Source organism: Sceloporus occidentalis, unplaced genomic scaffold, assembly GCF_023333645.1.
Source record: "Sceloporus occidentalis isolate IW3139 unplaced genomic scaffold, rSceOcc1.0.p SCAF_1, whole genome shotgun sequence".
Taxonomy (NCBI): Eukaryota; Metazoa; Chordata; class Lepidosauria; order Squamata; family Phrynosomatidae; genus Sceloporus; species Sceloporus occidentalis.
In genome coordinates this window covers 179098044-179125939 of record NW_028316981.1, presented here as the reverse complement: position 1 = coordinate 179125939, position 27896 = coordinate 179098044, and the positions used below count along the sequence as shown (strand labels likewise).

The 27896-nt window shown below is 43.9% G+C and overlaps 1 protein-coding gene across 6 annotated transcripts; it reads right to left on the bottom strand.

Annotated features, from left to right (window-relative positions):
• Positions 1-81: 81 nt before the first annotated feature.
• Positions 82-25195, bottom strand: LOC149322885 (protein-serine O-palmitoleoyltransferase porcupine-like). 6 transcript variants are annotated; one of them, XM_089484266.1, is made up of 16 exons: positions 25020-25076; positions 24966-24987; positions 20083-20227; positions 18177-18369; positions 16668-16711; positions 16104-16285; positions 14591-14721; positions 12814-12828; positions 10172-10186; positions 9955-10080; positions 9209-9309; positions 7076-7152; positions 4597-4660; positions 2662-2747; positions 1907-2017; positions 82-1764 (listed from the first exon to the last, which is right to left on the bottom strand). In XM_089484266.1, the coding sequence occupies exons 3-16, from the start codon at positions 20216-20218 to the stop codon at positions 1663-1665; spliced, it is 1383 nt and encodes a 460-aa protein (XP_089340392.1). In that variant the 5' UTR covers positions 20219-20227; positions 24966-24987; positions 25020-25076; the 3' UTR covers positions 82-1662. The 6 variants fall into 6 exon arrangements, with proteins under 6 accessions (XP_089340392.1, XP_089340378.1, XP_089340396.1 ...); XM_089484252.1 differs by having other exon boundaries at positions 24966-25195; XM_089484270.1 differs by lacking the exons at positions 24966-24987; positions 25020-25076 and adding an exon at positions 23135-23168.
• Positions 25196-27896: the final 2701 nt, after the last annotated feature.

Below are 27896 nucleotides of genomic sequence, written 5' to 3'. Positions count from 1 at the left end.
TAAAAAATAATTGTTTCCATTCCTGGAGGCCTCTAGGAAGAGTTTTGGCAATTACACAGGTCAGCTTTTCCCTCTCTCCCAAGCTCAGGAAAAGATCCCAAAATCCAAAGGTCAAAACTGGACATAGAGATAGCCGTCACCTCTAGTTTTAATTTTTCCTTTCCCTGCCCTACTCCCCAATGTTGGTGCTCATTGTGGCCTTATGGTGTTGTTGGGAAGACTGGGGCCCCAACCCTGCCCAAGTTGCCCATGCCTATTTTAAAGGCTCATACCTGAGATCCCTTGACACAGATTCAGTACTTAATACATTCCAATTACCCTTTGACCTATTCACAATCATGGGAAATGGATTATGACAAAAAAGCATTAAAAACCACAATACCTTTTCCTCCTCACTTCTTTACTATAAATAGTAGTTATAAAAGCAGAAGTAAATCGGTCTCATAGTAATATCCCTGGAATGTGAGAGTGCACATTATTTCAGATTAATTAAACCAGAACAACACTGTGCTGGGGCTGAATGTATTTTGACTAACAATGCACAATCTGACATACTGTAAAATTCTATAACCTTGAATTTTCATTTGAAGAGGGGGAAATGGAGCAAGTTTCTAGTCCACAAGCTTATGGAGGAAGCAGATAAACAGGAACCCCATTGGTCTCAGACAGCTGCTGCTTCAGTACCCTGTATAGTTTCTTTTCATTCTTCTGCATCGGTATAACACTTGCTCACCCCGTGCTTTCCCACTCACAACTTGGAAATTTACCATTATAGGGTACAACTTAAAGAATCTTCCAGCCAGGATGGCCAGCAGCTATGATGACTGGGGGATTCTGGGAGCTGTAGTCCAAAACAGTCACTTTTGCAGGCTCTTTTCCCAACCCTCCAGACTACATTTCTGTTGTTGATATGGAGAAAAAATAACCCTCAAATACCCTTTGATAACAGGTTTTTGGAAATGCAAATTGGCTATACAGAACTGTTAAATCTAAATTAAAATTGTCCTGAAGTTAAGGGAAAAGGATACTTTAAACCCAGATACCATTTAAAAGATCACCATTCCAGTTGGCCAACTATCAGACTTTACTGCAAAAAGAAGCCACAACTCCAAGGATAATAAGGGATACCATGACAGTGGAGAGTGTAGTTCCCAAAGTTAGCCACAAGAGAGCAAGAGGAAATAATAAGACAGCATGCAAAAAACCAGCAGGGCAATTGCTCTAGTAAAAATCCTTAAATTAAGTCATACAAGGGGAAGAAGGAGAGTTGAAGTTTCCTCAAACGACCACTAGAATGAAGCTAAGATGGAAATGGATGGGGCCAGAAAGGTACCAGTGGTTAACAGATAGTATTCCTTCAGAAAATAAAAAGGATTCTCTCTGTTTTATGTACCTAAACAAAAGGTATCCTCTGTCTGGGCTATGTTTTGCAACATTCATTTTTTCATGTGGGCCCTAACTCACTTTCTTTTGAGGGCAATGAGGAAGAACATTCCCTCAAAGAGGCCTTTTCCCTTGAAATTGTCCCAGAGGAAAAAGGGCTCAGCACAGCGTCCAGACCACTCAAGCCCAGAAATGGCATTCAAAGTTTTTGAAGATGACAGGGACCTCAGTTCCTGCCCTCTCCTCCTGCTCCATCTCTCCTCAAGTCCACATAGAGGTTCAGCTGATGAGACGATAGAAGACCCAGCACCCAAAAGTCACCCAGTGGCTGGTCCAGCTCAGTTCAGACCACTTACGGATGGTGTAGGACATGCCATAGCCCTGGAAGGAGAAGAAAAAAGAGCACATCAATAAAAATTATGAGTAAACATGGACAAAAACGAGAAGGAGGGAGGACTTCACACAGGCCACACATGATGTGTAAGCCTATGTTTGCTGCCTAACCATGACCTTCATCCCTTACCTGCTCTTCCACAGAGTCATCTGCATCCATGTCAAATAGTGAGCCTAGATAGGCCAAGTGGAAGACGGCGAGAGCACCAAAGAAGAAGTTGAGGAGGTACACCCACAGATTCTGTAATGGCAGAAGAAGCAGTGGAAGCTCAGCCAAGTGGCACCAAAGCAGGAATTTACTCTCCCAAACTGATAGCAATGTTGGAAAATGAAGGGTGGTTGTTGTTGTGTGCCTTCAAGTTGTTTGACTTATACTGACCCTAAGGCAAACCTAATGGGTTTTTCTTAGCAAGATTTGTTCAGAAAAGATTTGCCATTGCCTTCCCCTGAGGCTGAGGGCATGAGACTTGCCCAAGGTCACCCAGTGGGTTTCATGGCCAAGCTGGGAATTGAACCATGATCTCCAGAGTTGTAAGCCAACACTCAAACCACTTGCACAGATCTGCCTCAAGTTTCAAAACTTCTCACCCCAGCATCTATAGCAGGAAAGGAAAATCTGGCAGTCCTCTAAATGTTGTAGGACCCCAAGTCCCAGTTGACCTAGCTAGCATAACCAATGGTGAGGAATGCTGGGAGCTGCAATCATCAACAACTGGAGGGCTACACTTTCCCTACCTACTCAACAGTAGAGTGGGTTTCAAGAGGTTGAGTTGCAGAAAACTCTCTTTCTGAGACCCTGAAGAACAAGGAAACATGGCCCATCATGGTGTTATCCTGGCAGTATTTGAGTAACTTAAATTCTTGGAATTTAAAAGCCCATCTTACCGTGTTGTTGCGATGCGAACACCCTGGCTGACATTTCTTGGAGAGTATACAGGCATCAAAGATGACAGAGAGCCTCTTCCGGAGGACTAAGCAGAAACCAAAGCATACAGGCACAACCATTAAATTATATACAACTTATGCTACTTTTTCCACAGTGGATTGTGCCCAGTGTGTGGCTCACAAACACAACATTTTCAAAATACTTGACAGTTTAAAAAGAGAGGGAGGTATTTTACATGTTGTGGTGGTGGTTGTGGTGGCTGTATGCCATCAAGTGATTTATGACTTACGCCGACCCCATATCATGGAAGTTTCTTGGCACAATTGGTTCAGAGGGGCTTTGCCCTGAGTGTGTGTGACTTGTCCAATGTTACCCAGTGGGGATTTGAACTCTCCTAGTGTCCTAATCCAACACTCAAAAACTACTACACCATGCTGGCTCATGAAGTATTTCCAAAGCATTAATAGATTCAAATAAAGTTGAAGCAAAATAACAAACCCCAAATAAATCTATTACAGAAATAAAATAGGCAAACTATAGCCAAATTATCACACACCAATACACAACAAAGTTGGAATTAATGACACAAAACATACTAAGGCCTGTTACAGACTGCCAAAATAAAGCTGCTTCGGGTCTCTTTGGAGGTATGCTATTTAAATGATGCATGGGTCCTAAGAGTCTGGAGGTCGCACCAAAGCCACACTCCATTCCTAAGCACTGGAGTGCAGCTTTGGTGCAGCTTCCGGATTCTTAGGATGCATGCATCATTTAAACAGCACACCTCCAAAGAGACCCGAAGCAGCTTTATTTTGGCAGTCTGTTAACAGGCCTAACTCTCCAGCTAGTTTTTTGCTTGCTGAACCCCCAGTTATCTTCTGTTGGCTCTCCTCTGTGTATTGCGGATGTGCAGTGACAAAAAACAAACAAAAAACAAACCCCCATACAGAGGTGCCAACATTCAGCACTGTCTGAGGTGCTTGACCTCAACAGTAGCTCACACACAACAGAGTGCAGAAGCACATCCCAGTATGCAATACTGCAGTATTTAGCAACAAGGCACTGACCAGCCTGAAATGAGGCACAGACACAACTGACTTCTTCCAAAGTCCTTGGAGGCTTTTATCTTCCTGTTGCAATATGTACAATATATATAACAAAAGCTCTAACGTCTGCCAACAGACACTATGGCCTGTTACAGACAGCCAAAATAAAGCTGCTTCGAGTCACAGTGGAGCTATGGTGTTTCAATGATGCATGCGTCCTAAGAGTCCAGAAGCCACACCAAAGCCACGCTCCAGTCCTTAGGGCTGGAGCGTGGCTTTGGTGTGACTTCTGGACTCTTAGGACGCATGCATCATTGAAACACCATAGCTCCACTGTGACTCGAAGCAGCTTTATTTTGGCTGTCTGTAACAGGCCTATCTGATACATTTACAATCCAAGCTCTCCAAATTAACACACCAACTCCTTTCTCCAATCCACTATCCTTAAACCATACCCGCTCTGGGTTTCAGAGTCCTTATATACAATACTGACAACTAAGGATAGACACCTGGTGTTCCTCACCATTTACAGCCATATAATTATTTTCTAACAACTTAAAGGGACATTTTACCCAGCATCTTATACAGGTGTTGTTGTTGTTTTATTTTGCTGAGAGAAGTCTAAATAATAATTTTATATTCTAGCTTGTTTGTCTAATAATTGTTTCAAGAGTTTCCTAGGTTCAGATTAAACTGAAGTTTGTTAAGTGTTGTGAATGGGTGTTCTGAATGGGAAGAGAGAAGCAGCATTCAGGCTTGTGGCTTGTTGCAGGTCATGCACATAACAACAAACAACGGTTTGTCATAATGTCTAAACCACACCATCTTGTGGCAGGCTCAATGGTAGCAAAGAACTGGTACCAGTATAAGTGAGAGTGGAGTACTCACCATGTTCAATGTAAGTGATGAATCCCAGAGACAGCAGAACAGCAGCCAGGTGGAAGCTCAGCCCCTAGGAGGAAGAGAGACAATCACAATGGAAGCTTCTAACCTGCCGCAATCCTTAGCAAATGTTACTTGGATGCAAGTCGCATTGAGAAGTTGGAAAAAGAAAATGAGTGTGCACAGGATAGCAGTTAAGGGTTAAATTCTGAAACATAACAATTCAAAGAAAGTCCCAGGTCAGCTGCAATCCAATTTAAAATAAGTACAGTATAGGCTTTCCTTAGGGAAATAGATGGGAGTGGCAGGGAACACATTAAGACCAGCTCACTGGTCCAAGCCACAGATATTTCACTCCCTTCTTCTGCATTCTTCCCCACCAAGTTTCCTGTCTGGATCTCAAAGCCTGACCCCACCAGAAATCAGAATGAAGGGGAAGAATCTCAGGGCAAGTGCATCACCTTAAAATTACATATTAATTCATCAGTAAAATCAGTCAGTTACTGTAGATTCTGGGTTCCCTGTGGCTGCAGGTTGCTTTGATGTGGCTCTTGTTGTTTTGCTGTTATTGCTGTTACTAATTTATTCATATCTCGCCACTTTCCCCAAGAAACATAGTTCAAGGTGGCTCACACTTTAAAAATATTACAATTAAAAATATTAAAAGCCACAATAAAACTGATTTAAACTAAGAACCACAGTAAGAAATATGTACTCTAAAAGATTTTAAAACTAATAAACAATATAATTTAAAATGTATACTGTTTTCTTTCAAAGCAGAGTTTGGATAACTTTCTTTGGTTGGACTAGAAGTACCATGTGTTCTTAAAAGTAGCGCTTGCAATGGTATTCAGAAAAGAGCTTATTATAATATATTTTCAAGCCAGAGCTTGTAAAATATCCTTTTCAACTGGAGAAATGTTTATTCTTTTTAAAAAAGATTAAATATTTATTATTTGAATTACATGCTCTGAGCAACTGTGGTTGATACTTAATGTATTATATTTAATGGCATCCTGGATACCAACAGGAGGCATCCCTAGGTTTCAAATTTTGGCCCTGGGATGCTCCTTACTTGGCAACCATCATCATCACTATGTTGCAGTTAGTGTTGCTGCTGTTTGGGATCTAAGCGTGAATCTCTGCCTTTTTCCTTTGATTGGAATACAGATTCTGGAATGCCCTTCCATGGGAAGCTATGCTCTCCCTGCTTCCTTTTCATTGGCAAGCCAAAACATTTTTATTTAAACAAGCAGTTGATATACAATTTGATATCAGGATGGTTTTTATGGAGCAGGTGGGTTTTAATTCTATTTTTTAACTTTTGTATATTTTATTGTGGTTTAATATTGTGTATAGAAGATTTTAATTGTTTTGAATTTTACTGATTTTAAAAAAATGTTTTTATCCCTGAGAGGCGCTTGGGTTCCTCTTGGGAGAAAGGCAGCATACTAAATAAATAAATAAATAATCCCATCATACTCCAATCCTACAGTCTTGAGCTTTTGGTGTATGCATGTATGAAGCAGATCCAGGAAGAGGTGCTGTATCTGGGAACAGCCCTTTTAGGTAAGATTATTTGTTTATTTTCCAGCCAGGGAAATCTTTGTTCTTTCTGAATGGCAGGCTGTGAGCAATTGTGACTGAAGCTTGATTTACAGTACAGTGTGCCTGCGCCATATGCGGGTGTGCCATACGCGGCTTGAGCATACGCGCTCAAGCTGCGGGGCGGCGCGTCCCATTCAATTGAATGGGCGCGCTCGCCCGTTGTGCCCCGCACGCCGCCGTGCATGAGCCCCATTGGAAACAATGGGGCTTGAGCATAGGCGGAATTCGCCTTACGTGGAGGGATCTGGAACGGATCCCCACGTAAGGCAAGGACGCACTGTATAATGTTTAGTGACATGGGGGCCATTTCTAGGACTCAGGGACTGGGGCAATTCTGACTTGGCAATTCACCTAAGCGCTTTGTGGATGTTTTGGAGATCGTCATGGGTGGAAAGGTGAGGTACAAATGTTTTAGAATTAACCAAAAATTGATAGTTTAGTCATGTTGAGCTGCAAGGCTGCGTCCACATTAACTGGACCTGTGGGGAGGATAAGCTGTCCACATAAATGGCACCCACAATGGGGTGACACTGGCACCACACTTCTGTGGGTCAGTGGCTCACCTGGCCCAGGGCACTTCCTCCTGACCTCTTCTGCCTGCCGGCCGATGCTCCTTCCCCATCCTACACTGGCACACAGTCCACACACCCAGGAGATTCCCTGGAATTTCCAGCCTCATTTGGAACAAACAGGAACTCTTTCTACTCTGGAAAATCACACTGGAGTGTGGATTGGACCTACGTTTTGCCAGTTTTTGGCCTCATACATCATTTAAACAGTTCAGTGCAGGAATGGGGCAGGAATGTTTCCTTTCCTCCATGTGGATGTGGCCCAAGAGACAGGACTCGGGGAGTGACTTATAGGGAGAGATACTCACATGCAAGAGGGCGCTGGCTGCGTAGGTTACAATGATTGCCGAGAAGGTGCCCAGTTTCAGGGAGTTCTTAAAAACATCTGGAAAAAGATTGACTGAGTAAACAGAGCAGCCTCTTTTCTGTTCTACAAACAAACAAACACAAACAAACAAAAAGCACCTGCCAGCTTTCCCTCCCCTTCCACTAAAACACAGGTGGCATACATTTCATGCTACTACCATTATCCTGTGCCCAACTGAGATCCAGCTATCTAAAGTCCAAGACACACTGCAGAAATAATTCAGTTTGAGACCACTTTAACTGCCCTGGCTCAGTGCTAGGGAATCCTGAGAATAGTAGTTTATTGTGGCATCAGAGCTCTTTGACAGAGGTGGTTAAATGCCCCACAGAACTACAGTTCCCAGAATTTGCTAGCATTGAGCCAGGCAGTTATAGCATTTTCAAATTGGATTATTTCTGCAGTGTGTTTTGGACCTAAGTAGATTTTTGGATGGTGTTCCTCCCTATCTACCTCACTCAATCCTTCCGCAGGCACTGGAGTAGTAAAAATCTCCCAGTTGTGTCCAGATCTGAGGAACAACATCTGCCAAGGAGTTAATAAGAGACCTTATTGGAGAGCAGGAGGAAGAAATGAAGTAAGGATTCCGGCTCTACACAAGTAGGCTATGCACTATTTGGATCCACACTACTTGAAAGACTGTATCTCTCTGAATGAGTCTGTCTACATTTTAAGATCTTTGCAGGAAGGCTTTCTCTCAGTCCCACCACCATCCCAGGCATGTTTGGTGAGGACACAGGAAAGAAAGCCTTCTCGGTGGCTGCTCCCAGGTTGTGGAATCCCCTTCCACCTGAGGTTTGGTTAGTCCCTATTTCCTTTCACCAGCAGGCAAGAACTTCTTCAGATAGGTGTATTTAATGGGGTTATATATTTTTATTATTATGTCTCAGTTGTGTTTTATGCTGTTTTAATCTTCTGTTTTTCACTGGACCATAATTCAACTGTTTTTTAACTTTGGGATAAATAATGTCCTATGGAATCTTGAGGTTTGTAGTTTTTGGTGTTACCAGACCCCTTTCGCAAGGATTAAATATCTCCCCAAACTACAAATCCCAGAATTCCATAGCACTGAGCCATAGCACTTAAAGTGGTATTAAAATGCATGAATCCTGCAGTGTAGATACAGCCACAGTTTTAATCCACTGAGAAGTGAGTGCTTTCACTGACTTCTTAGTTATTTTCATAACTCACAGATCTATTGCCACTCAAAGTTGGTAGGAAAAACCCTCATCCCATTCTACTACCCCTGCTCCATCATCATGACCAGCAAAGTACTCAGAATAGACAGAGAGGCTCTAGATACTCTAAAACAGCCTCACACAAGCAGGTGCTATAGCTAAAATGCTCAGGACTCCAAGTCCAGCCAGCATGGCTAATGGTAGAATTGAAAGATATAGCTGTGTTAGTCTGTAGAATCAGTATGTAGAGAGATATTGGCCCTATACAGACAGGCTAAAATAAATCTGCTTTGAGTCACTTTGGAGGTATGGTGTTTCAATGATGCATGAGTCCTAAGAGTCTGGAAACTGCATCAAAGCTGCACTCCAGTCCTTAGGACTGGAGCATGGCTTTGGTGCAGCTTCTGGACTCTTAGGATGCATGTATCATTTAAACAGCATACCTCCAAAGTTACTTGAAGCAGCTTTATTTTGGCCTGTCTGTATCAGGCCACTGTAGCACTTTTGAGATTAACTGAAAGAAGTTGGTAGCATGAGCTTTGATAGACTTCAGTCTACTTCCTCAGATGCAAAAGTAGACTGAAGTCTACAAAAGCTCATGCTACCAACTTCTTTCAGTTAGTCTCAAAGGTGCTACAAGATCTTTCTACAGCATGGCTAAAGGTCAGGGAAGATGACAGTTGTGATTGGGGAACTTCCTCTCAAATATGGAAATGAAAAGAAGGGACAGCAAGAAACCATGACAGCATTGGGAAAAACTTCATGGTTCTGTAATGGGGCACAGACTTTTCTGTTTTGAGGATGCACAAGCCAGAGTGCCTAAGCTTGAGGGTTCCACGTAGCATGCCTTTAGACCCCCTCTCCAATAACTATAACCAGATAGATGCCAGACTGCTTACAGGAGTTCAGCCAACGGGACATGGGAAGATTCCAGCTGGTCACCACCTCAACCATAGAACGTGGCAGCTCTACATTCAGTGGCCGAGACACTGTCAGATCCCTGGAGAGGTGGGAAATAAGCGTTACACTGAGCTGAATGTATAAACAAGTTGGAGCAAGTTCAGGAAAGGGGAAATAATTATGATAAGATGTATGAAGAACAAAATGTATGAGGAATAGTTGAGGGAGCTGGGCATGTTCAGCCTGCTGAAGAGAATACTGAAGGAGTGCCATGACTGCAGTCTTTAAATATCTAAAGGGCTGTCACAGAGAAGAGGGTGCAAGTTTGTTCTCTGCTGCCTCAGAAGGTTGAACCAGGTCTAACGGTTTTAAGTTACAGAAGGGTAGGTTTCAAGTGAACATTAGAAGGACCTTCTGGACTTCCAAGAGCGGTTTGGCAATGCAACCAATTAACCAAATGCAACAAAATAAAGACACCTGGGTTGACCCCACACCTCTCATGGCTTCCTTAGTTTCAGAAATATAACTTACGGTGGAGAAAAGGGAGTAATTCTGTTGCTGGTATTGTTAAACAATCAAGGGGCAAAGAAATCCCTGATTATCTACCTCAGTGTCACTCAGTGATTTCTTTATTCTAGCTGCAAAATTTGGGTTTTGGGAAGGTTAAGATTGTGGGCAGTCTCTCTTCTCTCTGGACATATGTGCACATGCATACACACAGACACACACTTTGCACTCTACTCACCATTTCAAGTTTTCCTTCTCCTCAGTGAAGCCAGCACCTGCTAGCATAGCTGTGGTTTCGGACAGGAAGCCCACAAAGTAGTTGCTGAAGTGGAAGGAGCTGGCACTCTCGTAAGCCCGGAGCCACCTGTGTCATGAGAGCAAGGTTCTGCCTAAGAAACTGGGTAGATCTTTGCACCCCTACAGCTCTAAGGAAAGGAAACCCCAGTAGGACTCACCTCACCATGGTGCTCCTGGTGTGTGCCAGCAGGGAAAAGAAAAAACAGGGATAAGAAATAGAAGGTAAAGAAGAAATATTATCAGTAGATCCTGAAGCAGTAGGATGTTCCACAGAGAGTGAGCCACAACAAACTATGAGGAAGAAGCCATGAAGAGCCATTGTTGGTAGGGCCTGCACTGCAAGATGATTTGAAGGCACGTGGGGCAGCACTTTTACCATGAATTAAGACAGGACTCCCTATATTCTGTTTCACTGCTGAGGTAGAGAATTGCACAATGCAAAGAAAGCAAATTTCTAGCTTTCATGGTATGTATGTAAATATATTCTCTCTCTCTCTCTCTTTCTCTAGTTGTTGTGTGCCTTCAAGTTATTTCTGACTTATGGCAACCCTAAGGAGAACCTATCACGGGGTTTTCTTGGCAGGATTTGTTGAGAGGCCTGCCATTGCTATCCTCTGAGGCCGAGAGAATGTGACTTGCCTAAGGTCACCCAGAGGATTTTCATACTTGAGTGGGAATTTGAATCTTAAATTTTCTAGAGTTCTATTCCAACACTCAAAATACGATGCATTCTCTCTCTCTCTCTCTCTCTTTCTCTCTCTCTCCATATATCATTTCAAATCTTAACCAGAGCTTTCACCATGCCTTTTTTGGGGTGACTGGATCATTTGCAGTTCTCATGAAATCAGAAGTCTTTCCCTTTTAGTCATCCTACAGAGAGGATAAAGAGTCAGTGTGGCATAGTGGTTTGAGGCTAGGTCTACGACTCTGGAGACCAGGCTTCGATTCCCTGATCGGCCATGGGAACCCTCTGGGCGATTCACACACGCTAAGCCCCACAAAACCCTGTAATAGGTTCACCTGAGAATTGTCATAAACTGGAGATGAAGGCATACAGCAACAACAGATCTAAAAGTGCTAGAAATTACTGTCTTCCACAGTTTTTATTGTATTTGGGGGCGGAGGGGGCATGGACTAGATCAGCCGTGGGAAGAGACTGATGGCCCTCCAGATTTTGTCAGACTATAACCATCAGGATCCCTAAGCAAGTATCTTGATATTGGGGGTAGAGTCTGACATCTCTTGAAAGGTCAGATGTTTGCCACTGCAGGACTTGTTCACTTGTTTGGGAGCCTTGCTTAAATCTCCACTTCTACCTGAATTGGGTGCTGATTCTCTGGAGAGCAGATGATTGCCAGATTCTTTTCTCCTTCCACAGTAGACTCCCTTTGCTGCCCTCCCATCCTCCTTTCTCTAAAAAGCTGCTTCCTCTTCTTCCCACTGACTAGGTTTCCATTCCCTCCAAAGCTACATAACCAGTGTAATAAGAGATGCTTTTCCCATTGCTGCATTTCTGTGCCAGGAGAAAAGCAGCAACTATCAGATTTTGAGTTTCCATGTGAAAGGCAGAACGCCTGTAGGCGGGTGAGTGGGGACACACAGGATCTCTTATTCCTCTTTTTGACATTACCAAGTTTTTCATTATGCACAATATGCCACAGTTATTGCATCATCTTATTCTTGCTTAGAATCATAAGATTCTTGCTAGAGTCTAGAACAAGGGTCCATCTGTTCCAAGGCCTTTTTCTCACAGTTGCACCCTATCTCAGGGACTTTGAACTAGAGAAGAGGGGTAACATCAGTGGGCCCAGGAGCCAATTGCTCCCTCCCCCATTTCACCAGAAGCCACACATGGCTCCATACTAAATTGTAGAACTAATGTGGCAAGCAAAAATGTTTTTCCCCCTCCCATTTTAAGTTTTAAAAATACTTAAAACAAGGCATGCAGGGCACATGCACATTGTTTTAGATAGGAAGCATTTTCACGGGGATTTCTGGAAATGTGATTCTCCTCTGACACATAGTGAGCAATCCCCATACACCTTGATTTATCATTAAATGGGATTTTTTAAAAGGTAGTATAGTGGCACACCATCCAGAACAATGGGAGCCACAAAACTGTTGCTCATCCCTGCACCAGAGGTTCTCTTTTTCTCACACACAAAAAGCATATAATGATCATTTGTTGCTGTTCATTTCCAGCATCTAATATTTCAAGGTATAATGCAATTGTGCCTGGACGTCTTGTTGAACTAAATGTCTGCCATGACTATGATCAAGTTCCCAACATTAGACTAAGCCTTGTAATGAAGAGCACCACTGAGGTAGATCCACACAGCAAGCCATAGAGCCAGGGAATAAATAACACAGCACAGACAGAAGAGATGGAGACGTCCTTCAAAGCCATTGAAAGACATTAGTGGGACAGAACTGGGCATGTCAATGAAGCACAAAGCTGAGCCACTACATAAGGGAAAGCACTGAGCAGACAAAAGACACACCACCCATAGAGCAAAAGGTGAGGTTAAAGGCCTCCATTGACATACTGTGTGATAGAATGAGCCATGGTGGGAATGTGCCAATGAACCACAGGACATGTTTGCTGCTGGACCACAAAGAAAAAAGAAAGCTTGAGTCATGGCAGGTACATGATGCACAGACAAAAGGAACCACCACAGCCCCATGAGCCCAAGTGACAGATGAAATGGGCTGGGATGGATGAGGAAAGCCATGTGGAGGTAAAGACCACAACTACAGTGGACCACAACAATGAAAGATAAACACTACCCTAGGCCATTACCTGGTTCTGCGCTTCCTGTTGCAAGTGATGTGATCCCAACATAAAGGGTCAAGGAAGGGAGAGGTAAGATGGAAAAAATTTGAAGGATATGGAAGAAAGAGAAAAGAAGCTCATCAAGTCATAGAATATTCCAAGCAGTTTTTTGGGAGGATCTGCCTATTTGACCTCCTATTCTGTTAAGTATGTGAGAGGGAGAAGTTTGATATAGGTATACCTTTTCCCAAGATGGATGAAGTGGTGTTACAACTGTGAACACTTTCCTAACCTCACAACTGCTAATTTTCAGGAATATAATTATTACATATTTTAGAGCCCTTGGATATTTTCCTCATTGTTATACAGTTGCAAAACTTTTAATAAAACTGTAGAATCACAAAGGACAACTGTATAAAGAAACTCTAAGGCGGGTTACACACCGCCATTAAAGTACGCGCAGAGCGCATACTAGGGTTAGGGAGGTGCGGTGCTTCCACACCTCCCTAACCCTAGTACGTGCTCTGCATGTAAAAAATGACGGCGGCCGTTCCAGACGGCCACCGCCATGAGGACGTCATGGCCGCGCCGCCTCTATACGGGGTGGCACGGATGTGATGTGCCTAGTGCGCCCTTAGCGCGGACCAAGAAGGAGCTCCATTTCGGAGCTCCTTCCTGGTTTGCGGTGCTGCTTTGCGTCGCTGGGCGCAGCCTTCAGACGGCTGCGCCCAGCGAAGCAAGGGAGAAAGGGGCCAACCGGCCCCTTTCTTCTCCTCCCCACCACCGCGGGGTGTCCTTGGGGCTTGAAGCCCCAAGGACACCCCTTTTCAGGCTGCGGGGAAGCGGCATTTTGCCGCTTCCCCGCAGCCTGAAAAGCGGCGGATCGGGGAAAGGGGCGGGTACAGCCTGCCCCAAATGGGCAGTCTGTAACCCGCCCTAAAGAGAAAACCATTAACAGAGGTAGTATTTCTCAGAATCTAAGGGAGGATTCCAGATGGTTCTCTCAGGATGTGATGAGCTGAAAGCATTACATCCACATGATGGACAATGACAAGAAACAAGCATTACAGTTGTAACAATAGGAACATCCAAGTTCTGGTGTGTTTAGCAATTCTAGGGGAAACAGGGAAGTGTATGTGCTCTCTCTGCACACACACAAATGTATGTGTTTATGCACGCACACATATATGATCATAAATTTAACCTTACAGCATCACTGCTCAAAGTGATGGTTTACAGACCAACACAGTTTGTGAGCCATCAGCTGCTAGTCTGTGGTGAGCTTTTAGGAAAATCTATAGATAGAATAATAATATGGCACACACATGGCCCCAATCCCTGGCACTTTGGGGATAAGAGGATTGCTACATCAGATAGCTTGAGAAGCACTGCCTTATACAGTGGGCTCTTGGAATCTACTGAGGTTTGGTTCGGTTCCAGGACCCCCTGTGGATACCAAAATCTCAATCGATGCTCAAGTCCCATTATATACAATGGCATAGTAAAATAGTTACCTTATATAAAATGGTAATATCAAGGTTTCTGAATATTTTAAAGCTGTAGATGGTTGAATCCATGGACAAGGAGGGTCAATTGTATCAGTTTAGAGAAGTGGCTGGGATTGTGGTTACTGAAGCCCAGTACAAGAAGAACATTATACTTTGAATGATACCCAGAAATTGTAGCTGTACCCTTTCTGTGGAGCCCTATTTCATAACGTACTTAACATCACAGTTAATCTGGCCAGGTGAACAGAAGTTTCTCTTGGATCCAAAGGAGCATTTCTTGAGAGCAAACAACTTACTTCCTGAGCAGCTTGTAGCTGTAGAGGGGTATGAAATAAGAAAAGAGATAAGGGGCCACACAAGTGGATGCGATGAGGCACACAAGGCAGAGGAAGAAGCTGACACAGACCTTCCGAAACCAGGGGAAGCTCTGCATAGAAATAAAAAAGATAAAACAAAACATCTTCTTAGATCTCAACTTGCAAATTATTTTTAATGTTACAGTTGTTTTTATTAACTGCCCTCAAGCTGATTCCAACTCATGGGGACCTTTTGGATGAGACATTTCTATCCTCCACTACTTTGCTCACGTCCTGTCAATTCATTTCCATGACCTTCCTGACTGAGTCAAGCCATTTGGCATGCAGTTTTCCTTTCTTTCTAATGCCCTCCACCTTTCCTAGCATAATTGTCTCTTCTAATGAATCATGCCTTCTCATGATGTGGCCAAAGTACCACAGCCTCGATTCGATCATCTTGGCTTCCAAGGAGATTTCAGGCTTGATCTGTTCAAAGACCCATTTGTACCAGAGCATAAAATCAGATACTCTTCTTTCATATCTATCCATTTATCCAACCCATCCATCCATTTTTGGGGGAAATTACATGGCCACCTCCTCAAAGTAGACCTGGAGCTGAAAGGGGAGAAACCCAAAACATCTGTAATGACAAATAATCTCTCATGTGTTTCACATATTAGTCCATTAGAGTTCCAAGTTCTTCAGGAGAGGCTCTTCTCTTTGCCCCACCACATTCTCAGGCTCATAGGGTGGGGAAAAGGCAACAGGGCCTTCTTAGCGGTTGCTTCCAGACTTTGGAACTCTCTCATTTGGAAGGCTAGGATGGTTCCTTCTTCTTGCTCTTCAGCCAGCAAGTAAAAACATTCTTATTCCGGGACTGTGATGGATTTTCAGTAGGGTGCTGTGTTGTTTTGTTGCTTTGTATGTGATTTTTAATCCATTTTAATTTTTAATAACTTTTCAGATTGTTGAGTTGTTTTTAAACTAATTTTTATATTTATACTATTTATTGATGTTTTGGTACTGTTTTTAAACTGTACAGTTTTTAGAAAGCTGTAAGTAGCCTGGAGAGCCAGCATGGCATAGTGGTTTAAGTGTTGGACTATGACTCTGGAGACCAGTGACGCACCACCCAAAACAATGGGAATCACACACCTGGTCATAGGTTGAGCAAGTATTTCCAGAATCCAGTGATGGTGCCATTTTAATTGTCTATCAACCCTGTTTGACTTGGCCTTGGGTGCACCTACACTGTAAACATAATGCAGATTGACAGACCTTTAAATGCTGTAGCTCCATCCTATGGCATCCTGGACTGTGAAGCGTTACGAGGTCTTTAGTGTTCTCTGCCAAACAGTGATTGTGCCTCACAAAACTGCAAATCACAGGATTCTGTAGAATGGAGCTATGACAGTTAAAGTTGTGTCAAACTGCATTCTTTCATGTACCCTTTGTCACCCAACCAGCCACTGTCCACCTTGCAAGATCAATAACAAAAAGCAAAGGCACTTACCATTTTCCTGCTCTCCACAGCCTGTAAGTATGTGCGGAAGCGGAACCAGGGTCCAAAAATTACTGTTCCAACGAAGTAGATATATCCCATGAACTCAACTGGGGAGGGGATGGCTGACACATCACCCCGATCAAGATCAAATCCCAGCGACACAGCCTTCATGGCCACTATCATTTGGGCACCTGTGGCAGTTTGACAGAAGTTTGGTGGTTATGTTCTTACAGGTAAGATCCAGAATTCACTAATGACGATGGTCATCATTTTAAAATCCTGGGCAGTTTGCAAGATATTCAAATTCCAAAGGATATTATAAATTGTAGCCCAAAGGGACCTGTATCTAGAGGAGCAGTATCTGTACTTTTATTATGGCAAACTCAGCTGATGAGACAAAATTGTAACCAAAAAAGCCACTGAGAAACAAGGAAGGGGTATCAGCATGCTCAGGAGAACCCCCAAATTCACAAAAATCTAATAACCTAAGAGGGCACCAAAAACTAACTTTAATCCCAGTATATTCTCAAACTTGCTCAGAATATAAAAATAGAAGATCTGCTGAGTACTCACCTCTCATCTTATGCCAACTCACAGTGTCCACCATGTGCATCTCCCTGGAAAGAGTGGGGACATATTAATGACTTGTGTGTGTGTAACAGTAATCAACACTCTATCCTCCTGCTTACTTTTCTAAGAGACATGTTCTTTATGCTTTTCCCACTAGGCTTTCCAATAAAAAGGGATTTACAAAAAGGTCTGGATGCCTGAACACCACCTGACCTACAAGCGGCAAGCTATTATTAGTCTAGAAAAGTTGGTCAGAGATGGGAACAATTACTTTTTGAACTACAACTCCCAGACACCCTTGCACTCAGACCACTTGAAAGATTCTGGGAGTAATAATCCAAAAGGTAATGTTTCAAAACCAAAAGGTTTATTATTCATACTTTTACTTATTGCTAGTCTCATTCTCCTGGATATGCTTCCCAGTCTCATGGCCAAGGACTCTACTTTCCTCTCAATGGATTAAGTGTTCCACTGGTTAAGTCAGCCTCTGGAAAGGCATTCTTATTAATGCTGCTCTCTGACCAGAACTCGAAAACATCATTGTTTTGGACTGCAGTTTCCAGAATACCCCAGCCAGCATAACCAGTAGCCAAGAAAGTAACAGTACCAAGCTCTGGTCCTAACTCAAGGGGATGATCATGTTCTCTCTAGAAATTCAAAAATATAGCCATGTCAGTTTCGAAAACAAGTATGTAGAGGGATCTTGTAGCATCTTTGAGACTAACTGAAAGAAAGAAATTGATAACATGGGCTTGCGCCTACATTGCATCTAAGGAAGTAAGGACATGTCTACAAAAGCTCATGCTACCAACTTCTTTCTTTCAGTTAATCTCAAAGGTGCTACAAGATCCTTTTACATACTCCTCAGTCCTAGTCAGCACAGCCAAAGGAGAAGGATGATGGGAGTTGCAAATCCAGAAATTTCTGGAGGGCCACACATTCCCCCACACCCTGGTCTAGACATTAATCCAGACGTTTTTCTTGGATATACTTCCTTCTTCCATTAGTCAGCTTTCTTTCTTATTGATCTACCTCTAGCCTTCCCATTTGATGAGTTTCCTTGCCTATCAGCTTAGCCTCCTCTGTGTTTTAAAATGCCACTTTGCTTAGTCCCTCTTGCCACATCCCCAACAGACTCTCAGATGTTTTAGCTAAGCCACCATAAATCCACCCTTAAATATTATCACTCAGTGGTGGATGCTTTCTATATAACACCCAGGTTTTTCTTTCACAAATTACAAAGAGAACTAATGGAGGCCACCACTGATTGTGGTAAAGAAGTTTATTGAGCCAGCCCCATTAAATACATCCTATCTCTTCCTTCCCTAGAGGAAAGGTGCCTTCCTCAGTCTTCTAGCTATAGTCTGCCATTGTGTAGATTTTTCTTACCAGCCTTCTGTTTTACCAGTCTGGTACCCTGTACCATACCCCTTCTTTCCCCCTTTCCTTCTTATAGCTTCAGCCTGTCATGGAGCAACCCTTATGCTCCCTCTTCTCCCCTCCTCCACTCACCCCATGAGCAAATAGATGAGGATGGTGATGGAAAGCAGGACACCACGCTGGGTGGAGTGGCGGCATAGGAAAAGGACGAGGTAGCACAGGAGGCTGAGGAGTACAACCCACACCATCTGCAGCTGGAAGAAGTGGTAGAGGGCATAGAAGCCACTGGCCACTGTGCTCAAATGCTTGGCATAGGATGGCAGTGCTGCAAAGGAAGGGCCACACTGGTTAGAGAGGCATGAATACAGGAGGATTTAGGATGCTCCCATGTGGTGGGCCACACAGCCTGGGATTCTCTGGGGAACATGTGGTCTTCCAGATGTTGTTGGACTGCAACTGCTGTCAGCCTTACCACAATATAGCCAAGAAAGAGGGGCGTTGGAAGCTGCAATCCAACAATATCTGGTGATTTTTGGATTCACATGTTCCCCTATCCTTGGTCTACTTTGACTGGCAATAGCAATCTGGGGCCACAGGCCTTCAACTGTCCAAATCACCTACTGCCTGGTCCTTGAGTTTGAGAGTTTTGATGCAAAGAAGCTGGCTTCCTGCTGTTATGTGTTTGAAAAGAACCATGGTACTCTCATTAAGCTGTGCTCCCTTGCATTTTCTCCATTCCCCCTAACTCTGAATTTATCCTGGAACAGTGAATCTGCTCCAGAAAAGATTTGTCTAAGGTGATGAATTTATTTAGGAATAGAGTCCAGCACTATGGAGAAGTTTGGAATACAACCTGGCATGGATTCACAGTTCCACCAACATGGAACTACCAGCCACCACTGCCTTGGGGAGGAGGGAAGAAACTCATGCAGGATCTTCTATTGTTGGGAATCCAAGAAAGTGGCTGGTCTTAAACCCCTCCCCCCCTTATGTATGAAAGAGCAGTTGGCAAAATGTGACAGCTGTAACTAAGTGTGCATCCACACTGTAGAATAATGCAGTTTGACATCACTTTAAATGCTGTAGACAAAGAAAGGACTTAATTACTGGAATGCCATACCATCATTTGGCCTTGTGTCTGCAAAGCACAGCTGCCACTCTTTACTGGTCAATAGCTATGATGAAGCATAGAAAAGCAAGAAAACTAGAGAAAGAGGATTTAGATTTGGGCAGGAGTCACGCTGCCCTTCAGATGTTGTGGAACTGCAACTCCCAACGTTCCTTACCATTAACAGTGTGGGCTAGGGCTGCTGGGAACTGCAGTCCAACAACACCTGCAGAGAGCCACATGATTTCCACCCTTGATTTAGATGCACCCAGACTAAGTGAAGGGAACATGGTGTTTATGTGGGAAGTTTTGAAGCGGGGGGTAGCACTGAGTGTGTACTCAAGAAACTACTGTATCTGGAAGACTTGACTAATAGTGAAGTTGGATGAAGAATACAGTTACTCTACAACAGGAGAGAACAACTGCAGAAGACCTGGGGGGGGGGGGCAACACCCTCCACCACAGCTTCCCACTACCAAAAACTAAAAACAAAAGTGTGTCACTCAAATATCATCTGCTAGGGGCTCTGGGGAAGGGCATTCCTTTTTAGGAGAAGCCTTTCTATATAAAAAAAACCAAGGTGACCCTGTCACCTCTGGTTTATTTCCAGTTTCATAAAAAGGTCTCCTCTTGGTCTAAAATGGCTATGGGGGCCTAAAACATGGCAAAAAGGCCCCCAAGGAAAGAAAATTGAAAACAAATCACAATTTCCTTTTACCCCCCTGGGAGACTCTAGAGGCCACAAAAACAAGGGCTGCATTCACCGTAAAAGGTTCACTTTGCCTAGTCTTGCAAGGATGGAGAATATTTGGCCTTTCAGATGATGTAGGATAATATCTCCAGTTACCCTTACTCGTAACTATCTTTGCTAGGGAATGACAGGAGTGGTAGTCCCAACCCTGGCACATGCATCTAGATGTCTATACTTACCCAATCTCCAAAGGAGACGGCACACTAGACACAAAAGCAGAAGCGTCCACACCTGTTCAAAGCCCTGCTGGGCAGTGGGCAGGACACAGCCGCTCAGCAGCTGCTGGTAGAACTCTTCCCGTGTGTAGGTGGTCATGGCCACAGCCTGGAAAAAGTCAGAGAGAAAGAGATCTCAAGAGAGGCTGATGGATTAATCCCAGCTCATAGTTACTGGGCAGCACTGGTCCATTTCATGAGGCTGGCTCCTAAGACAAGCTGAGATGACCAGAGGGTCCTTTCATATTACAAAAACATAGCACTATGATTTCGCTTTAGCTGCCACAGTTCACTGAGGTTTCTAAAGTTCCCTCCCTAAACTACCCAATCCCTGGATTCCATGGGATACTGACATGGTAGTTAAAAAGGAACTATAGTGACATAACTGTGTACTATTCAAAGATATAGCTGTGTTAGTCTGTAGAATCAGTATGTAGAGAGATCTTGTAGCACCTTTGAGACTAAGTGAAATAAAGAAATTGGCAGGATGGGCTTTTATAGACTTGAGTCTACAGTACTTCCTCAGTGTCCAAATGCATCTGAGGAACTAACTTACTCATGCTTCCAACTTCTTTCTTTCAGTTCATCTCAAAGGTGCTACAAGATCTCTCCACATACCGATAACCGTGTACTGTGAATGGGTCCCAAGTTATGGAATTCAGCATTTGAACCCTGGACTAACCAACACTCAAACCACTATATCAAGCTGGCTCTCCAAATACAGTTTTTGATATCCACGAATTTTTTATCCATGGATTTAAGCATCTATGCGTCTTGAAAAGATATAAATTCCAAAAGCAAACCTCGATTTTGCCATTTTATATTAGGGACACCATTTTACTAAGCCATTGTATATAATGGGACTTGAGCATCCATGAATTTTGGTATACATGGGAGGTACTAGAACCAAACCCCAGCGGATACCTAGGGCCCACTGTATAACCTACAACACATGATATTCATTGGCAGTCTCCCATTCCAGTACTAGCCAGAGCTGACCATACTTAGTTGCCAAAATGAGATAGACTCTGAAGCATTCAGGGTATTTGGGTGAATGGTCCCAAATATTTCCTGCCCCATTTTAGACATGACAAGAAAATTTTGCATGAGACACTCAGAACCCCAAAACTGTAACACCAGTGTTTGTTCGTACAATACTTTGCAACCTCCTGCAAAAAAAAAAAAAAAAAGAACCCCCCCCAACATTGTTATGTACTCATTTCCTCCCTCTCCAAAGTAACACATTATTTATAATATGCTATTTCAAAACTCTGCAGTTTCAAGGCATGTTGAATCAGCCTAAATTATGCAAGCCAGACTTGGATGTTGCTCCTCATTAATCCAACAAGAGCACAGCAATGATAGCCACAGCTCCTATGTAGGAATCTTTCACAATCCCACTCCCTCAGATATAATATGGTCCTTACTTGCGAGGAGAAGGTACCACTTCCCTCCCTCCTGAAAAAATCATAGAATCACAGAGCTGGAATAGGCCAATCCTATGGAATTCTGGAATTTGTAGTTTTGTAAGATATTTAGCCTTCTCTGTCAGAAAGCTCTGGGGTCACAACAAACTACAAATCCTGAGATTCCATTGCATGGAGCCATGGCAGTTGAAGCAATGTCAAGCTCCATTATGTTTGCAGGGTAGGCCTATGTTACTGAGCCAGCAGCTATATTGGAAGAAAAAGGTGAATGAATTCCATAAACAACAACAACAACCACCCACCCATGTCTTTGTGTGTGTGTGTGTCTGTGTTTCTGTGTGTGTGTGTGTGTGTGTGTGTGTGAGAGAGAGAGAGAGAGAGAGAGAGAAATACTTGATTAAATTATTGGACATGAGTGAATACTTTCAGGCAAACTGCTCTATCTCCCAGTATGACATCCTGCAGTTAACAAACAATACTTTAAGAACAGGGAAATCACGTTGATCAGACTGATAGTGAAGGTCCCCTTTGGGTCAGGGTGATTGGCTCAACATTTTTCTCTTTTGTTAGTCAAAATATGGCCATGATCTCTCCCATTCCAAGAGGGTGAACCTTTAGCCAAATAAAGCAAGCTCCTGAGATGGTACAAGATTGTAAAACATACAAGCTCCAGAACTTTCAGCAAACTTGTGACTTAATCTAAAGCAGGCCTGGAAAATGTCTGCTCCCCCAAGTGTCAATATCCATCAGCCCTTGCCAACACACTCAATGGTTGTACTCTGCCATCTTCATACCCTCCAACGTTTCACAGATGATAACTGAGACACACATGTGGTCAAGCAACATGTGTGTGTGAGTCTGGTCAAGAAGTTATTCATGTGGAAGTCCATTTTTAATCATGCTAAAATAAAATATTCCATAACTGATTTTCTCCCCTTTTCCTTGTTTTTTTCTATTTCCCTCCCAATTTTTCCTGGTTTTTTTTCTTGAGGAAAAACAAAACAAAACAAAACAAAAACAAAACAAGAAATGAAAAAATGAAGAAAATCAAATATGGAACATTTTATTTTAGGGGAAATAACAAAAAAACCAGACAAAAATGTTTTTTCCCTAATTTTTCCGTGGGTCTTCATATCTCTAGGACGAACAGACAAGCTAGAAGAGGCTGCAGCGATTTGCTTTTGCCTGAGCCGATTGGGAAGGGCAATACTCTTCCTCCTCTTCTTCCTTCTGAGTTAAGTGAGTGCAGAGTATTTTTGCACTTTGAATTCAGTTTGCTCAACTTGAACTCAGTTGACAAAAATGGAAAGTGAGAGGAAAGAGAAAATGGGACATTTTGAAAGCAGCTGTTGGATGAGACCATATTTAACAGGACTGTCCTTGCCAAGGGGGGACAGCTGGAGGGTATAAAGGCAAGATATCCTTTATACCTAAAGGTTAGAAAGCTTATTTCGGCGATGGGGCAAAGCATAACTCCCAGAATCCCCAAATCACCATGACCACTGGCCATGATGTAGGACTCTGGGAGTCTAAATCCAAAAAGTAATTTTCCCAAGCTCTGCTGAAACCTAACCCAAAGCTTCTTTTACCTGCAAGTAATTCTTAAGTGGACACAGGGAACCAATTTACAGGCCCAGCTCAGGAGTAAAAGCAAAGTAATGTTTCCTTCCAAAGCACAAGAATTCCTTAAAAGAACAAGAAAAAGAGAGGAAAAGCTGGAGGCTCTTCCTTGAAGAATATTGTCCCTCCACACTAACAACTTCAACAGAGATCTTAGTAAGTCTGGGTCACATGGTGATGGATCATGGCTGATGGACAGAGGAGAAGAAGAGAGGAAAGGGAGGAATGGAGCAGGTGCTTGGCTGCATCCTCGTCCTCTAGAGGAGAAGGGACAAGGAAGGAAATAAGGAGAGGAGGAGAAAAACTGGGAGATGGAAGGACAGGTCGAGGGTTACATGGGGGAATCAGGGGGTAGCTTAAGGGTTATTTCAGAGATTGGGCAATGGCTTGAGATCTACATGGAATAGAGGGATGGCTTGAGGGTTACATGGAGGGATCATCTTGAGGGTTACATAGGAAGATTGAGATATGTTACATGGAGGGATCAGCTTGAGGTTACATGGGATTGAGGGATGGCTTGAGGGTTACATGGGGGAATCATCTTCAGGGCTATATGGGGATTGAACAGTGCCTTGAGGGTTACATGGGGAGACTGAGGTATGCTACATGGAGGGATCAACTTGAGGTTACATGGGGGGAATGAGGGATGGCTTGAGGGTTACATGTGGAGGCATTACATGGAGCGATGGGGGGATGTTACATTGGGGATCTAAGGATAGCTTGAGGGTCACATGGGATTGGGTTGAGGGTTACATGGGGGTCATCTTGAGCATTACATGGGGTGAAGGATGCTACATGGGGGATGGAGGTATGGCTTGAGGGTTACATGAGGGGATGGAGGGATGTCACATGGGGAGATTTAGGGATAGCTTGAGGGTCACATGGGGGATTAGGTTGAGGGTTACATGGGAGATGGAGGAATGTTACACTGGGGGGAAGGAGGGATGTGTCATGGGGGATGGAGGAGTGTTACATGGGGGATCAACTTGAGGCTTACATGCTGGGATGCAGGAGTGTTACACAGGAGAAATTGAAGGATGGCTTGAGGGTCATGGGGGTTGGGTTGAGGGTTACATGAGGGATGGAGGGATATTTCATGGCGGGATTGAGGAATGGCTTTGAAGATCACATGGGGGAATAGAGGGATGTGACATGGGGGACCATTTTGAGGGTTACATGAGGGGATGGATGGATGCTACATGGGAGATCTAGGGATAGCTTGCAGGTCACATGGGGAGATTGGGTTGAGGGTTACATGGGGGGTGGAGGGATGGCTTGAGGGTACATGGGGGTCATCTTAAGCATTACATGGGAGGGATGGAGGGATGTAACATGGGGGGGTCTAGGGAGGCCTTGAGGGTGCCATGGGGGGGGCAGGGGAGGGTCTCTTTCCTGGATTTGCTGTTGGGCGAGGGTCCCATGGAGGGAGGGAGAAGGAGGGCCTGGTTGTTGAGACCAAGGGAAGCCGGCCTTCTTTCTTTCCTTGGGGGATGGGGACTGAGCCAAAGAAGCCCCTTCCCCCTTCCCTTCCCTCCCCCCATCTCCTTTGGTCCTCCCTGAGGAAGGGAGGGGGTCTCCTTGATCAATGGCTCGGAGACAGAGGAGGCAGGGATGGAGAGAGGGCCCTTGGCAGCAGGGGAGGGAGCCCCTCTTGCTGGCTGCCTTGCGGGGTCTGTGGGTTGAAGACAGGGCTCTCCCTCCTTCCCTGCCCAGTCTCCCTCTGAGGCCAGCTGGTCCTGGGCTCCTTCCAGATGTGCTTCCTGCAGAGGCATAAGAGGGGGCTGATGGCTCCAGACTCACCTGGGCTCCTGCTTCTTCTCTCTTTCCTTCCTTCCTTCCTTCCTTCCTTCCTTCCTTCCTTCCTTCCTTCCCCCCTTCTTTCCCTTTCCCTGTGCCCCACCAAGGAATAAAACCTGGGAAGGGAGAGGGAGGGAGGCAGGCAGAAAGGGGTGCAATAATCCCTTTTAAAATTGGAGGAGGGTCCATTGGGGAGACCAATGGCAAGGCCAGAGAGACATAGTTGAGGCCGAGGAGGGGCCAATCAGAGAGGGAAGAGATGGAGGGGGAGGGCTTTAGGGGCAGCCAATGAGGAAGAGGATTGGTTTTTGGCAAGGGGTGGAAACAGAGATTGAGAGTGTGTCTGTTTTGGGGGTTTAGTTCGCATCCACATTGCAGAATTAATGCACTTTGGTACCACTTTAAGTGCCCTGGCCCCATGCTGGGTTTTCTGCAGTTCGTTGTGGCACCAGAGGCGAAATTGTCTCACCAAGCTACAAATCCCTGCATTAATGCAGCTTGGCACCACTTTTAAGTGCCATGGCTTTCTCCTACACTTGCAGTGGTTCTCAACCTTTGATACTCGTCTAGATTTTGAGACTTCAACTCCCAGAATTCCTGAACAATGACTGGGACTTCTGGGAATAGAAGTCCAAAACATCTGGAGGCCCAAAGGTTGAGAACCACTGTCCTACAGAAGCCTAAGATTTGTAGCCTTGTGAGGCCACTAGGACTCTTTGGCAGAGAAGGCCTAAAGACCTGGTAAAACTACAAATCCCAGGATTCCAGAGGATGGAGCTACAACCGCACTTAAAGTGGTGTCAGACTGCATTATTACTACCATGTAGATGCCCCCACAGAGGAGATGAATGCATGGAAACACTGGAGTCATTCCCGGATTCAGTCATGAGGAATGTGTGTCCTTCCAAATGTCACTGGACTGCAACTCTCGTCATCCCTCTTCCTGCTGTTGTGTGCCTTCAAGTTGTTTCCAACGTATGGTGACTCTAAGGCAAACTTATGGGGGGGGGGGGGTTGGCCAGATTTGTTCAGTGAAAGTTTGCCATTGCCTTCCCCTGAGGAGGCTGAGAGAGTGTGACATGGCCAAGGATACCCACTGGGTTTACATGGCCAAGCAGGGATTTGAACCCTGGTCTCCAGAGTCACAGTCTAGCACTCAAACCACTAGGCAACACTCACAGCCCGATTTTAAACTTATGTCAGGGAGTAACTATGGTGGGAGGAAAGAGGAGAGGAATGGTTAGAAGGAAGGAAGACAGCCTTTTGCACCAGAGTGCAAACAGGAGACAGAATCCTGAAATAAAAAGGAGTACATTTAAAATGAATTTTTAAAAAGATCTCTATAAATACATACTGCTGAGCATGACCCCTTGTCTCTAAAAAGAGCTTCCATACATTGTGAAGTCAAAGGCTTTCACAGCTGGCATCCATAGTTTACTGTGGGTTTTTCCAGAACATGGCCACACAGCCCAAAAAACCCTCAGAAAACTATACCATAAATTGCTGAGCTTGATTTGACTCTGTTTCATGTTTTTTCCCCTGCTATCAGATGTCTGTGACTAGGGCTGGCCCTTGAGGTTTGTCTTTAAAAAGTCTCTGATCAGGAAGTTGGACTTGGCAACAGAGCTATAATAACCTGGATTGTTTCCAGTGGAAGATAGTGACTTCCATGTCAGTGGGGCAGTTAATCCACCCCAGGTTTCATTACAGATTTTGAAGGAGTCCTCCAAGTCCTGAACCATCTTTTCCAAACAGACTTCAGCACCTTGGATAGCTCTGTTAAAGCTATCTAAAACCTGGAGCAGAGTCTCTGCCCCACTGACATGGGACCCAACAGCAACCATGCAACCAGCTGTTTCCCAATGATAAACAATTATTAAAAGATAGCCTTTTAGCTCCCACAATCCTTTACCAGTGAGCATGTGAGATGGGGCTGATGGGAAGTGTAGGATAATACCAGAGCTTGGAGAAGTTCCTTTTTCTGGGACTAAAATTAGCTTGTGTTTCCTCCTGCCTTTCAAGCAGTTAATCTGTGTGGAATCGCTGCACACTTGGTATGGTGTAATCCACCACACCAGTGGAAAGCATGAAAGGCAGGTCCATAAATGTGAAAGTTGGTTCAGATGTCATACTAAATCATAGTTTGCATTAACCATAGTTTAGATTCCAAACCATAACTGCACAGGCAAACAGTTGGTTTTGTACCTGCTTCCCAAATCCCTGGATATTATCCCAAATAGTGTTCTCCAAAGTAAAAAAGAAATGTTCCAGGCCATGGTTTGGGTGTTACATCTGCTCAAACCCCCAAGACAGAGACTCAGACGCTTTGGATACATCGTGACCAAAGTACAGTTTCCCCAAATCATTGTTTACAAGCTAATGTCAATGTATAGTTTCAGGTTTAAGTTTGGTAGCCAAACCATGATTTGCTGGAATTTGCAGACATTACTGCGAACTATGATTTGGCACTACATTCAGTCCACCTTACAATGAACACATATACCAGAGAGGCATAGTTACTACTAGTTGTTGCATATTCCTAAATGCAGAATTACAAGTGTCTTTTGCATTTCACATGTTTACAGAGGATAACTAAAATAAGAAAATGATAGGGTTCAGATCTAACAAAATCTGCATGGATCCTCCAAATCTGTATGATTTTACCTTTTTGGACAACATAAAATAATTACCACTTTATTCTTGTTGATGGACTACATTATGAAGTTCACTGAACCCTTCCTTGATTAATGTGGAATTTATTCTCCTTTCCCTTATATATATCAGCTTTATTGTTGGGTGCCTTTAAGTCATTTCTGACATGGCAACCGTAAGGGTGGAAACGATCACAGGGTTTTCTTAGCATGATTTGTTTCGGGAGAGTAGATGCGCCTTTGCCTTCCTCTGTGGCTGAGAGAGTGTGACTTGCCCAAGGTC

Excerpts from the sequence above, each read along its gene's own strand:
- LOC149322885 (XM_089484252.1), bottom strand. The coding sequence starts at position 25,151 with ATGGACCCTCCTCCAATTTTAAAAGGGATTATTGCACCCCTTTCTGCC. Across the intron at positions 9,310-9,954 it reads GAGAAGGAAAACTTGAAATG|GGATCTGACAGTGTCTCGGC; the intron begins GTGAGTAGAGTG and ends CCACCTCTCCAG. Across the intron at positions 7,153-9,208 it reads GTCCCGTTGGCTGAACTCCT|ATGTTTTTAAGAACTCCCTG; the intron begins GTAAGCAGTCTG and ends ATCTTTTTCCAG.